The following is a 13,934-nucleotide window of genomic DNA, read 5'->3' on the forward strand; positions in this document are numbered from 1 at the left end:
CTCTGGTGTAAAGGGAAGGAAGAATAAATTAAATTAAGTTCTGGTAAACTCAGGTGGTGGGCAGTTTCCACTAGCCCAATTATGTACCCAACAGATTCAAGTCACAAACTTATGATACTTTGATGCAGCTCTTTACAATGAAAAGGATCCACACCATATCCAGGGATCAGCTCACCTTGTCTCACTAGTATGGAAAGGAGGAACTGTTTAAACATGTTACAATCCCACATTATACAGACTCCAACTGGAACTTGAAGGGTGGGTTTGAGGTAAGCAGAATACAATTAGCTCCCTCCTGGAATCAGACCCATACTGTTAGGAGAAATACCACAGGCTCTTGAACAATCTTACAGGGTGAGGATTTAGCCTGGGTGCTCTTTGCTTCAGAGACTTTCTTCACTCATGTTTGGAGACCATCTAGCACATTTTGGATGCTAGACCAACCTGTTTTACTTCTCTCCAACACAGTGCATGCTGGGGCACTCCTCCTATACCACCACTTCCTGCAGCAACCCAAGTTCTTTGTTGGAGGCCTCCCAGCCCAGTTTGAGTGGGGCTGGGCCTGTTGAGTCTATGAAACCAGGGAAGATTACAGCTCAGCGTGATATGGCTGCAGGCCACGTATGTACTTCTGTGCTTGTCAGTCAAGGGGAGCTTGTATTTTTGACAAATTTCAGTGTTGATGTGATATTGATTCACTAGGAGGAATCTTAAGTTTGAGTGGGACAAGGGGCCGCAGGGCACTGTGGGCTAAAGGCAACATAGCATTCAGTCCCCATCAGCTGTGAGAGGTGGCTCCTTTTGCTGATCACTAGTGAGCCTTGTTGTGGCACTGATGGATTCTAGATGTGGAAATCTCTTAACAGCTACTATGGCACAGAGACTTCAGGAAGCACAATAAGGAGCTTTACCACCACTGCACTGGTTGAGAAGGGATACCAGAGTATGGGCCAGTGGGTTTATGTGGAGATGAATACCAGAGTAGATGGGCCAGAGCTTTTATCCAATGTAGCATCAGGTGGAAGACTGGCTGAGATGGACATATGGTCTTTCTAGGAGGGTGTTAGCACAATAATGATTTTGCTGTCTAACATCAGGCCAGAAAGCAGGGACTTCCTCCATGCATCCCCCCCGCCCCAGCTGAGCGCACAACACAACACAGGACAAGAGGCTATTATATATCATGCTTTTAATACAAACTTAAAAAAATCTGGAACAATAGAAACTGTACAGATTTGATCAACTTTTTGTTTTGTTTTTAACTAAATCTCTAGACACGCCAATGTCCCGTTCCAAAATATTGCACAACATTCTGAATACAAAACTCTGATTGTATTCCTCCTTCGCTAAAGAAAAAACAGCAACCCCCTGATCCCCCTCTCAGTAGACCCCTTCTCATAAAAACAAACAGAACAAACATAGGAACCTTCTACATGAAGAAACGTACATAATTCTGTCCTCTCTGTGTTCACACATTTTCTCCCTCTGTCTCCAAGATCATACAGTTGTTGATTCTCTCTTCACAAGAGGTTAGGGAGGGGGAAGGAGGGAGCTGGGGGATGGAGAAAGGAATTTTCACTGCTTTTTTTTTTTTAAAGTTTTTTTTCCTGAAAAAATATTTTTTCTCTCCTCTTAAGAAAAAATCTCAAAGAAAAAATTACATTTTTTTACGTTAGAAATATACATATATTATATATACCTCTTACATTTTACAAATGTAGCAAATTATTCAATACAAACGGACATCAACAAAAAAACACAAACCCATAAAAAATAAAAGTTAAAAAAAAATCTCTCTCGCTCTCTTTTCCTAAGAAACCAGGTTAATTAGTGCAGGTTTTAAAAAATAAAATCGAAGCTGAACGCCTAAATCCAAGACCAGACCAAAAAAGGCCATTAGTTTAATTGCCACCAGTGCTGGAGAAACGCTTCTGAAGCACACTTTTTTTTCCTTTAAGATACAAAGAAGTTGGTCCCCTCCCCTTTCCCTCCTCGTCTTTGCGACACTATTTTTAAAGCAGTTACAATACGTGTAAGCAGGTTAAAGCAGCAGCAAAGCTTCACACACACATAGCAGGTGGCTGGTGATGTTCCATCCCTTCCCATACCGTAAGAAGGTGCACAATCCCACCCAGGCAGTGACTCATAGCAGCACTTTGCTGAAGGATGAGAGGGGTGGAAACAACAAAGGAAACTGGGCTGGGAAGCCAGCCGGTCCCCTGAGGTGCGGAGAGTTATTTAGTCCAGTGCAATAGTCTGGCAGTCTACAGTATGCTCAAAGGGGAGGAACTGGGTGGCAGTGGTAAAGTTGGTGAGAAAGAGGATCAGCTAAACAGATCCCTAGAGTCTCATTCTAGTTCTTCCATCTTCAACCCCACAGGTTTCACACATCATGCTAGGACAGACTGCTTAGTAGTGGCTGCCCTCGCCTCCGACCCAACTGCCAGTTGAGTCACAGCCAATAAGTGGCAAGCAGCCTGTTTTGGGAAATGGTGTGTTGAGATTCAACACAATTAGAAGAGTGCTCTTCCCATTAATGCAATAGTGATGGGGATTTAGAAACAAGCCCCCTACTGAGACCAGGGTAGGGTCAGTTGTGGCAGGGCAGTCCCCTTAACCCGAATAAGGTTCATTCACAACACACACACACACAAAGACATGAGGGCTGGAGTGTCATCAACTTGGGGTTTTTTGGGGGTGGGGAGAAATGGGAGTTCAAAGCCTCCTCCCACTGACAGACAGTGAAGTCTTGGAAGAGTAAACTGGATCTTATCCCTTAATTACAAAAATACTTGAGGTGAGTCTCAGAAGAAGCTCCAGAGACAGGTTTAGTTAAAAACAAACATGGGAGACAGAAAAGCTGGAAAAGATTGTTTAAAAAAAAAAAAAAAAAAAGGAATGCCCCAAAACTAGATGCATCTGCTTCAGATCTCTCCTCTTCACTTTCTTCCTAGCCCAAGGCTGACACCCCAGGAGGCAGTCTTCCCACCTAGAGTCCCCAATCCCAGGGGGTTCTAGCTTGCCCCATCTGGGAGGAATAGGGATCCCCACACATCATGGAGGCAGGCTATAGAATAACAAGATGCAGAAGCAGCCTATCAAAGGCCACTTCTGTCCTACTCCTTCGCGCGCGTGTGTGTGTGTAAACTAGGGAGCAGCTTTAGGATTCCTAGCTCTTTGTTACTCCCAATAACAAGGAGGGGACAACCATTCATCTAGGCCCTGGAATATAAGTTTCTTCTCCCAACACCATCAGTCATTTCAAAGTATTAGTCCCTATTGTGCAGCAAGCCCCCTCTAGACTGTGTGTCTCTGGCTGGATCGATCAGTTAACACTAGGGGCTGAGTACAACCCCTCCTGGGCATTCCCCTCTGTACTAAGTCACCTGCCCCCTCCTATCCTTCCAGAAGGAAAGCAAAGGGGGTTTGGTCACACTTTATTATATTTTTTAATAAAAGAAAACAGGAAGTGACGCCCCTCAAGCCATCAATCAGGAAAACAGCCTGGGCGATGCAATCCCCTGCTCTCTCCAGAAAGCTGTGCTGCCTCTTCAAAAGCAGGAAACCCTCCCCCGCCCCGCGAGAGCCTGTAACCAAAGGTAGCTGAGTGTAAGAGAACTCAAAACATTTGGTGACTGCTCCAAAGGAACATCAGTGGATGCTGCTTACATTGGAGGGGAAGAAAAGCACATAAGAATGTGAGAGGAAGCATATCTAACCATGTCCCCTGAAAGAAGTGCAATACATAAGGACCAATACTTCCTCCCTATAAACAGCAGTGGGTGCACCTACTGTAGTGCTTGTATATAATAGCAACCCTATTGAACTGACACTGGCTCTGACCAACTTGAAGAGACCAGCTCAGACAAGATCCTTCGTGCATGAGGGTGGGGGTAGGAATCATAAATGGACTCACTGGTATAACAGAGTGCTGTTCTTCTCCAGCATTCACCTCTGGGTGAAAGTGTAGAGAGGGAAGACAGCAGGAAGCAGCCATTTCATAGTAGTGCTCCAACTTACCCGCCTGGCAAGGAAAAGGAGACTGGGGGAATCTTATTCCAAAAGAGGCTGGCATCAACTGTGGCAGTTTTGAAGGGTTTTGGATGACAAGGTCATAGCAGTCTAAAGCTGGCAGGGTAAGGGGAACTTGGTACACTCCCCCTGTCTGTTCCCAGTGGGAGGAAAAGAACTGACTAATCATGGTAAGAAGCAAGCCCTCCACACCCCTCTCTGGGAAGCATACAATGAAACTGTGCACCTCTTGCCTGGCACTGAAAACCAAACAAATACCCCTGCTCCTCTCAGCAAAGCAGCCTCGCACCCAGGGATATGGGAATGCCCAGAACAGGCCATCTCTACACCAAAGAACAAGATACTAAAGCCCAGCTCTGAGGAGGAAGTTGGGAGACAGGAAGATAAAGTGACCTTTGTTTCCACCATTTCTGGACCAAGCAAACCCATTACAGGAGTAAAAAAAGTGGGTAGGAAAAAGCACGGGGATTGAGTTAAAAAACAATTCAGTGCTTCAGGAGCGCTGCCCGGCACAGCACAACGACTCCGGGGTTGTCTCTCTTTCCAAGAAGCTATATTTATAAGATTTCAAATTTTTGTATATTTCTATTTTTCATTTTTCTTCTCTTTTTTTTAATTCTTGTTTTCCCCAAATATTCTCCTTCCTCCTGGTCAGTTGGCCAGGACGACAGGCTGGAAAGACTGGCTGGGATACTGCATGGCGTTCAGGTTGTAGCTGAGTCCTTCCACAAAGGGAGACTTCTCCAGAAAGAGGCTGTTGCTGCTGCTGCTGAAGACCTGAGCCATGTCAAAGCTGCTGCCGCCACTGGTGCTAGTGTTGAACTGGGAGGCCGGCGGGATGCTGCCGCCCTGATTCTCATTGGTGACACCCTCAAAGAAGAGGCCGCTGGCTCCAGACGATCCGCCATTGTAAACAAACTCCTTGGCATTGGGGGAGAGCTGCGACTGAGGAGCTTGACTCCCCCCGCCCCCAATGAAGTTCAGAGAATGCATAGAGAGGGAGAGGCCCTTGTGCTTCAGCAGGTTGTTGGTGGGTGACCTGGCCATCCTTTGCTGCTGCTGTTGAGCTCCTGCTCCCCCACCCCCACCCTTCTTCATCTTGGTGGAGCCAAACTTTGTGGCAGCAAATGTGGCAGTGGTAAAGGTGATGGGCTGGGCAGAGCGGGGGATGAAGGTGGGGCTGGGTGACTGGCCAAAGGATGGCGATGGCGAGTTGGACAAGGAGTTGTCGTGGCTACCAATGGGGACAAACACCTGGGCATCAGGGTTGAAGCTGCTCTTGATCTCCTTATCCAGCTCAGCTGCACTGCAGCCCTCACTGTCATCCAGATACAGGACCTTGACAGACCCTTTCTCGCCAATTTGGTAGGAGACCTCAGAAGGATCAATCCAGACGCTCAGTTCTTCAGGCACATTGGCCCGCACATCCTCTACGGCCAGCCCACTCCGTTTGGCCGCCAGTTCCACCACCGGATCCACCGTTTCCCCGATGTGTACGCAGCGATAGCCAGAACCCTTCAGAGGCTTTTCCGGGTACCAGTGGCCCTCATATTTCTTCTTCAGCAGGCGTTCTAGCTCTTCACCAAACAGGTCTGCCCGCCTCCGGGGAAGCTTGTTATACAGGTACGAGATGATGAAGTTCAGAGCAACTTTGATCTCCAGATGCATACTCCCTTCACAGCAAGCAAGTCAGGGCAGTGTATTGAAAGAGACAAACATACACACACAAGATTTGGCTCCAAGCAATCCTAGAAAAGAAGAAAAAAGATGGATGAAGGGAGAGAAGAGAACGTGGCAACTTTAATATTGTTGAGGCAAACAGCTTCGTATATTTACAAAAGGATTAGACATTTCTACAAACAGCATTTGCAAGGCTACTTCCTAGAATAAAAGCTACACGAATGCACTCAATCCTTATGCTACATGACATAAGTGGATTGCTAGAGGAGGTCAGGAAGAAATTCTGCCCTACTAAATGGAACGAGTACTACGTTGAACTGTGTGCGCTTATGATGCCGTTTTCTCAAGTTATCCAACACTGATCACCAATTGAGACAGGATACCAAACTAACTGGACAAACAGTTTGTTTTGGTACAGTGGTTAGTATGTATTTTAATACATTTCCTTTTGCTTCAACTCTTATTTACTTCCTTTCACCTCATGTGCCTCCGATTTAAAAAAATTACATCAAGGGAGAATCATGAGAGTCTTTCCCCACCCTGAGTGGAGATCAACTCCTGAACTCTGTATGTCAATACCAGCCTCTCTGCTGAGGAACAGCAACAACACTCAGTTGGAAGGCAGTGGCTACTGGTGGTTTTTGGAGATTTGCATTCTCTGGTTCTGCTGGCTCAAGGATGAGAGTGGAGGTGAGGGTATGATGATAGTGAGGCACTAACTGCCAGCCCAGTTTTACTATCTCCTCAAAGTGGACAGTTCATCTGACATTCAGATACTAACCTGTCCCCGACAGAGGATTTGTCTGGCTAAATCAAGCTAAAAAGCTTCATGTCTCAGTTTAATTCAGATCAGTAAATAGCGTGGGGTGTGCACACTACATACATCGCTGGATACCTGTTGTGCATAGTTCCCAGCCCTGTTGTTATTCCAGCAGAAAAGGGTGTATGGAGAGTATTGTAGGCCCACACAACTTTTAACTCACTTGCCAAAACAGAAATAATCCTCCTTCCCTACCTGATGAGGTCATTACTGAAAGCAGGAAAACCCACAAAAGCAGAGTGTGAACCCACAACACTGACTCTGTAACGTAGACAGATTAATGAACAGTCTTTTTCCAGGTACCAACAAACTCTCTAGGTGGATCATTTCCTCAAAGAGAAGAGATGGGAAAGGATAGAGAATCTCAGACTTTTAAAAAAAAGTATACCACTATCAACTCCTGCTCCATTCAGCAGGGAAGCAGCACATCCAGTTTTTAATTGATAGCTTAGTCAGAGGCAAGTCAGCTCTCTACTACCCTGGGCTCTGTGAGACAAACATGCACACACCGCATTCATTCACATTGGCAAAATGGGCTTAAAGGACACTCGCAAGCTTTCAGACCAAGCATTTAGGTTGGTGGGTGTGGGTGTGTCACAGAGTTAAGACATAAGCCTTCCCCTGCAGAACTAGAAACCCAGGCAACACTGGTCTAGAGCAAGAGAAGCAGAAAGGGAAACTGATCAGGACTAGTTTACCTACCCTGGTTGAGTGGATAGCAGGGAGTAAACATGCAGCATTAATGGTGACATGCACAATTTGTTTTTTAAATGAAGACCGAGTTATGACAAAAACAACAGTACAAATTCTACATTAAAAAGCTATTATATTGGTAACTTATGTTCAGGGAGTTTTATTTCCAGGAGTACAACAGGCAGTTGGAGCTGTAAATACCTCAAAATCAGCTGGCACAAGAAGCTACAAAGTTCTAGAAATAAACCCCTCCAGGTTTAGCCTCGCATGGAAGCGAGTAGAGGCAGCGAGTGACCGCTGAGAGTTGAAAAGGCACCGCCAGCCTTTGGAGCTTGGATTTCAGGAGTTACTGAACCATGAGAAGTTCTGTCAGGTCACTGGGAACTTGCCTAAGTTAAAATAAAATAGAAACATGCCAAGAAGAACTGAACAAGGCAGCTTTCTGAAAGGTCAACTAGGACAGGTCATTCTCAGGCTGGTGTGTAGGCGGGACTCAATAGCTTGGGATGGAGGCTTTCAATGACTTTCAGAGGAAAGGAGAGCCAGTGGACCTGTGGAATACATGCCGAAATAGCAGAGGCCTAATCAGCCCATGTTATCCCAAGTAGATTGCATAAAACCAACTTCTGTTACTATGGCACCCAGCCTGGTTCACTGGAATCCTAGCAAGATTGGATGTTAGTGGGAAGACACCTCTGGGTCACAATTCTGATCCAGATCCAGTGCATCAGAGACCAAAAGTTAAGTGGGGTGATATAAAAGGATCTTGGTTTTCAAATTTTGGCAACTTTTGTAGAGAAACAAGCATGTTTTCAAGAGAGTTCCAAAAATAAGAGACAATGACAGTATAAAAATATAAGCTACCAGAAAAACTGTACTCAAGAAGGGTCCCTTTAACAGAACAAGGACAGGAGGTAATAAAGAGTTTTCTTGCAAAGAGAATTGATATAGTGATCTTTAACAGAAATTGCCAACAGCCTTAGTGATCCCCAGCAACCGCAGGCACACTGGAACTGACAGATGGGATCAATCAGTGGTCCATTTAGTCCAGTATTACTTCTCTGACGTGACCAGCACCAGATGTTTCAGAAGAAGGTAAAGGGGGAGAAAAAAAATCCAAACACTCCAGGGACTTGATTTATTATCATCCCCAAAACAGCACAAAGCCTCAGTGCCTCTCAGCAGTCCTGCATCTTCAACAAATCAGCACAGTACTTCCGTGGGAGGCAAGGAGAAGGAGGAGTAAAATGCAGCAACCAATTTCAGTATCAAGCTTGCAGAGAGGAGTTATAAAAATGGAGCACTTTTTCTTTTTTTTTAAATGGAGAATACTCTGAGTGTGGCGTCTGTGGCTTCAATTTAAAAAAAAGCAATTAACCAAATAACAGCATGCACCAAGACAGCTACATACAACAGGCCTTGGCAGATGCCTTCAAATGTAAGAGAGGTTCCAAATGAGCAAGAGGCACCATTTATTCCCCACATTGTAAGCATAATAAAATGTATTCCATTTGGATCCCTTAATCCCAGGATTGCCAATACAAGAACCCATATGGTGGAGCTGATTACTAGTTTTAAACCATAAAATAGTTGCAGCTGAATCGGCCCATCTGCAGTGAAAAAATATATTTTCTTTTACATACCTAGGGGGCTTTTGGGAGGGGTGGGGGGAAGCAAAGGTCTTGAAACTGATGACCAAGGTAGGAAGTATCATAGCATGTTTTGCAAATAATAAGGCCAGTCACAGAAAAATGTACATATTTCCCCCCCCCCCCAACATATATTTGCTGGACAAATATTTTATGGTGGAAGGGAAGGGGGGAGGGGGAAAAAAAAGGAGGATGAATGTTTCCCCATATAGGTTATGTTGCAGAAATGCAGGAGCTCTGGAGATCAACCCTCTCTCTGTCTTCACAGAGCACAGATGTTAAAGAAAATGGGCAAAACGACTGTACACATTAGATGAGAACGAACACTTTAAACATCCCCATTCCTCCCGGTTATGAAGATACTAAGCAGTGACCTTGTAAGACAAGTTTCAATCTGGAACAAGATCTATTTTATTTTTTAAACCTATTAAGAGCAATTATCCCTCTGAAAACAGGTCTGTGATTCTGCCCCCTCATTAAGCGCACACAGCGACATTTCAAAGGGATTAAAAAAAAAAATCAAGGCCAGTATGATAGAATAACCTTCTATGTTACTTTGCAGGCCACACCCTACCAAAACAACAGCCTTGTCTCTAACCATCCTCACTCACCCCCACCTACAGACTATAAGAGGCAATCCAATTATTTTCTATGTTTAAACAATTTTAAGGCACATAACCTCCAAACAGAGAGAGAGAGAGAGAGAAGTATTTTTAAACACTCAGCGATCCCTCCAGACTGTGTGCATGGGGAGGAATGGGCCCTATGGACACACATTCTAGACACCAAGATTGCAAAATCTATGATCGCCTCTTCCCCTTATAAACACTATCAAAACCACTGTCCCTGTGTGCGTGGTGATGGTGGGTGTTATACAGAGGACACACCCCTCCCAAGCCCCATCCCATGCAAAATTATACATACATTAGGGGGCCTGTTCTCCAGATCAGCCTCTCTCAGCTGGGAGTCCAGCTCCCCCCACCGCGCTTTAAGCACAGCAGTCAAGGCTCACAGAGGATGATGCATTTCCAATAACCCAGCCAAGGAAATTTCTACAAACACTCGCAATCCGCCTCCCCCACCTTACTATAGCTAACACACAGGATCCTGGGAGTTGCAGTCCTTCACACTCCATTTCTCCAGGCCCTCATCTGAGCCAAGGCGAGTGACCTACTTTGCCGCTGAACTACATTTCCCAGTATGCCTTGCGCCAACCCCGGCCCAAAGAACCAGCGCCTGCTCAGAGGACCAGTGTAGAAAATTTTCCATGGCACATGCGCTCTTGGTGCTCTCAATCCTCCCAGCCAATTGCCCAATGCAAGAAACACACCCCATGTACCGTGTCATCGGGAATTGCTGGGTATTTTTAGGGGTCTAAGCGATCTCTCGCCTTTCGGGGGGTGGGGGGAGAAGAGACCTATTTACCCGTCACCTCCCCATACACACCCCGGAACCCCCCACACGTATTAGCAAACATCCCCTTGGTTGGGGGCTAGGAGTGAGACCCCGAAGTGGGGTACCGGAGAGCTCTTTGATGGTATTATGAAAATTGCCTTTAAAGACTTAAGGCCACACCTGTGCGCCCCCCCCCCCCGCAAGCCACCCAGCTTGCTCCCTTCTCCCCACATTGGTCACCCTTGCTGTGGGACTGGGATAAATAAGTAAAGAGAGTGAGGAGACAGAGGTCCCAATATTAGGGGCTTTGTCTTGTGCACCCCCCCTTCCAAAAAAAAAAAAAAAAAGGTGTTCTGATTTTTCACACCTGCTATCCGGTCACTACCCACAGCTGCCTCGCTCTTGGGGGAAGAGATCAGCACCCAAACCAACAGATCCCAAACAAGGCCCCAGGAAGAGGCCTGCAACTGGGTGGCAGGGAGGAGGAGACGACACGGGCTGATTCCCCCCCCAAGGCAAGGACATTTCTCTGCCTCAAAATGTATTGGGGGAAGGGGTGCATGGAAGAAGGAAAACCCTAATAACCCTCCATGAAGGGTGCCCAGGCCCAGAGGCTTTGGGGAGGCGCTGGGTGTACGGCAGACCCCTGGGGGAAGGGTGCTTAGGCCTTGCCTGACCTTTACTTCTGCCGACATATGGCAAATGACCCCTCTCCTTCTCCCCGGGAGAAGAGGGCCCAGGCCAGAGACCTGGCTTTGTTACAGGTGCCCAAGCCCTCCAGACTAGACACTAGCCCCCATCGCCCTGAGCGTACAGGTCTTTAGGCCTGGTCCTTTGTTGGGGACCCCCCCCCCACCCCGCAACATAAATATCCTTAGTCCTTCTTAGAGGGGGGCAAAGAAGGAATAGATCTGACCTGATATCCACCCCCCACCAACAATAGGGGATCCTCCGCACAGATCATCCTCAAAGGGAAAGGGAATTATTCAACCCACTAAGGGCACGGGGATTATATTTCTTAGTCTCATCTCTCCTCCCCCCGCCCCCAATCTTCCTGGTCTGCGGTGGAGGGGCCGTTCCTGCGGCAGGCCACCCTGGGTTGCCCTTTAGGACCCCATCCCATGCCGGGGAGGGGGGCGACAGAGCGTCAAAGAGAAGCGTCGCTTGGCCAATGCACAATGCCCGCTGTCAGCAGCGCTGGAGGAAGCGAGCCCCGCCGGAGAGCAGCACCCCCCTTCGCCCCCGGGACCCCCCATTTCTCCCTTTTGGCCAACGGCAGCTGCTTCCACAAAGGGGGAGCGGATCCAGCCCCCCCTTCTTGTTCAGCGATCAAACAGCTGCCCTGGTCCCGTCCCGGTCCCCCACCAGCCCAACCCGCAGGCTCATTTTTCTGTAGGGGCTCTCTGGACCTTTCATTTTTAAATCCCCTCGCAGGAAGAATAACAAAAGCCAGAACAAAATGGTGAACTCGGGCATTTCAAAGCGTCGCAAGCCAAAGGACTGTCCCCCACCCCGCGCCCCGCAAATCAAGATCCCACCAGCACCAGAAACGCTTTAAAGGATGAAAACGCCTGGGGGGGCTCCCCATTTTGTAGGACATTAGCTCCCCCCCGCTTTGCAAGCCAAGGCCGGATTTTCTCCCAGCCGCCCCGCAAGCTGCAGAGTGGGAAGGGGCAGGGTGGAAATTGAGGCAGGGGGGTGCTCCCCGGCCAGCCACGGCTCGGCTCCCCGCTCCGATGGAGCCCGGGCGGCGCTGAGGAGCGAGCCGCAGTCAGCCAGCAGGGGGAAGAGACGGGTCCCAGTCCCGGGGGTCAGCAGGTGTAAGAGGGGGCGAGGCAGGGCCGCTCTGTGCCCCCCGATCGCCAGGGAGCGCCCCAGCCCCACTTACTTCGTCCTCAGCTGCGGGCGGGCGGGCGGCTCCTTGCTCCTGCCGGGGGTGGGTGTTGCTGGAGGGTTTCTCTGGAGGTTTCTTTTTTCTCTCTCTTTTGCACGGGGTGCAGATGGGGTTGCGGTAGGTGGCTCCCCCTGCTACGGCCTGGGTGGGAGGGGTTGTTTGGGGCGCCCCCTGGCTGGTTTTCCCCCCTCCTCTCCCGCCACTGGGATCCGGAGCCTCCCTCGCCCTGGCCCAAAGTGAGCAAAGTAAATGAAAAGTTTCACCCTTAGCAACCCTGCGCAAGGATCTCCTCTTCCACACCCAGCGTGACGCGTCCTCCAAAGGACAAGGGGGTGGGGGAGAAGGGAGAGCCGGAACTACTTCCCCAAACCCTCGCTGGAAATTAACCCTTTTGTCCACGCCCGTCCCCAGCCATTAGTCGCCGCGCGCCTTCTCCAGGGGGGAGTCCCTGCGTGGATCGCCCGGGGGCAGCAGTGTGTGTGTGTGATTGTGTTTTCTCTCCCCTGCTCCGGGTTGTGACTTCACTAAAGCCTGGAGCTTTCCCCCTCCATTCCCTGTAGTGGTCTGTTCATGGTGGATCACCTCTGGTTAGGCAGCTAGGCGATAGGACAGTGCTGCAAACCAGGGGCAGCTCAGCCGGCTGTTTTTGCAGCTTGTGGAGGGGTTTGTAACGCTGTGGTTTATGCGCTGGTTTAAGAGAGAGGAGAAAGGGGCACGGAGGGATTTGGCAGGGATCAAATAGCCAGGCTGGATTGACCTGAGATTTCCCCAAGCTCCTTATCGCTTCAGGACTTGGGACAGAGCAAGAGCATCAAAAGGGAGGGAAAAAAACGATAAGATTTTTCTTTTATCCCACATGCATCATTATCTGACGTCTCCCAGCAGCAGCTACAGCGAATGGTGTTAATGGGGTTTGTTTGTGTTTAGAGGGTGGCTAATCATCGTAGACATCCATCTCTTTGACGGAGAGCGAGGAATCGCTTCAAAAATGACCTCAAACCAGAAGAAAAGTGCTTTGAACAAACGCATTCACACTCCAAAAAAACCGAGTTAAACAGTCTCAGCATCAAATCGCTTCAATTAAAAGGGTAAAAACAACCCTCTTTGAAAAAGTGGTTGATAGAAATCCCCTATCCCTGATCATTCCACCGGCTGCTGCTCTGCAACAAAAAAAAAACATCCCCCAAAACAAAGAACCCCCCCCCCCAGCAGCTGTGAGAAGATAAATGTGTTACAATGATCCCCCGCCCCCGCTGCTCAATAGAAACCCCATTATCCCGTCTCCTCCTGATCCTGCCACCGCAGCTCTCCCCACGAGTCGGGGGCTGTTGACAGGCTCGGCTCGGCGTGGGACACGCGTGGGTGTGCAGCGGCTCTTTGGGTCCGCAGACGGGACTAGCTGAGGGTGCCCTGGGCCTCCAAGGAGGGGGCGTAGGAGCCAGGGGGTGACACCAAGGCCAGACGAACGCAGGCTGCGCTAGCAGCGCCGCCCCGCATGCCCACGTTTGTATGTGTGTGAACACCCCCCTCGGCCACACAACCAGCGCCCCCTTCCTAGGGGAGACCCCGCACCGTGCCCGAGTCCCCTCGCCAGCGCCTGTTCGGACGGGGAGGGACGATCATGCAACGCCCCGCCACCTCCCCTCGCTTCGTTTCACGGCGCTGCTCGCACTGAGGCCGAGGCCTGCAGCCAGCGTCCTTATTGGCGCAGTGTTACACCCCATGACACGGGAGCAGCAGGCCTAGAGCCTTTTAAACCAGGAGCCCCCTC

The 13,934-nt window shown here is 48.9% G+C and overlaps 1 protein-coding gene across 2 annotated transcripts; it reads right to left on the minus strand.

Moving 5' to 3' along the window:
• Nucleotides 1–1,172: 1,172 nt before the first annotated feature.
• TOB2 (transducer of ERBB2, 2) lies at nt 1,173–12,603 on the minus strand. Of its 2 annotated transcripts, none has more exons than XM_039507784.1 (2): nt 12,158–12,603; nt 1,173–5,780 (listed from the first exon to the last, which is right to left on the minus strand). In XM_039507784.1, exon 2 carries the CDS (start codon nt 5,698–5,700, stop codon nt 4,684–4,686), a length of 1,017 nt encoding a protein of 338 aa, XP_039363718.1. In that variant the 5' UTR covers nt 5,701–5,780; nt 12,158–12,603; the 3' UTR covers nt 1,173–4,683. The 2 variants fall into 2 exon arrangements, with proteins under 2 accessions (XP_039363718.1, XP_039363727.1); XM_039507793.1 differs by lacking the exon at nt 12,158–12,603 and adding an exon at nt 9,799–9,816.
• Between the last annotated feature and the right edge of the window lie 1,331 nt (nt 12,604–13,934).

This window comes from Mauremys reevesii, linkage group 1, assembly GCF_016161935.1.
Source record: "Mauremys reevesii isolate NIE-2019 linkage group 1, ASM1616193v1, whole genome shotgun sequence".
NCBI classification, from domain to species: Eukaryota; Metazoa; Chordata; order Testudines; family Geoemydidae; genus Mauremys; species Mauremys reevesii.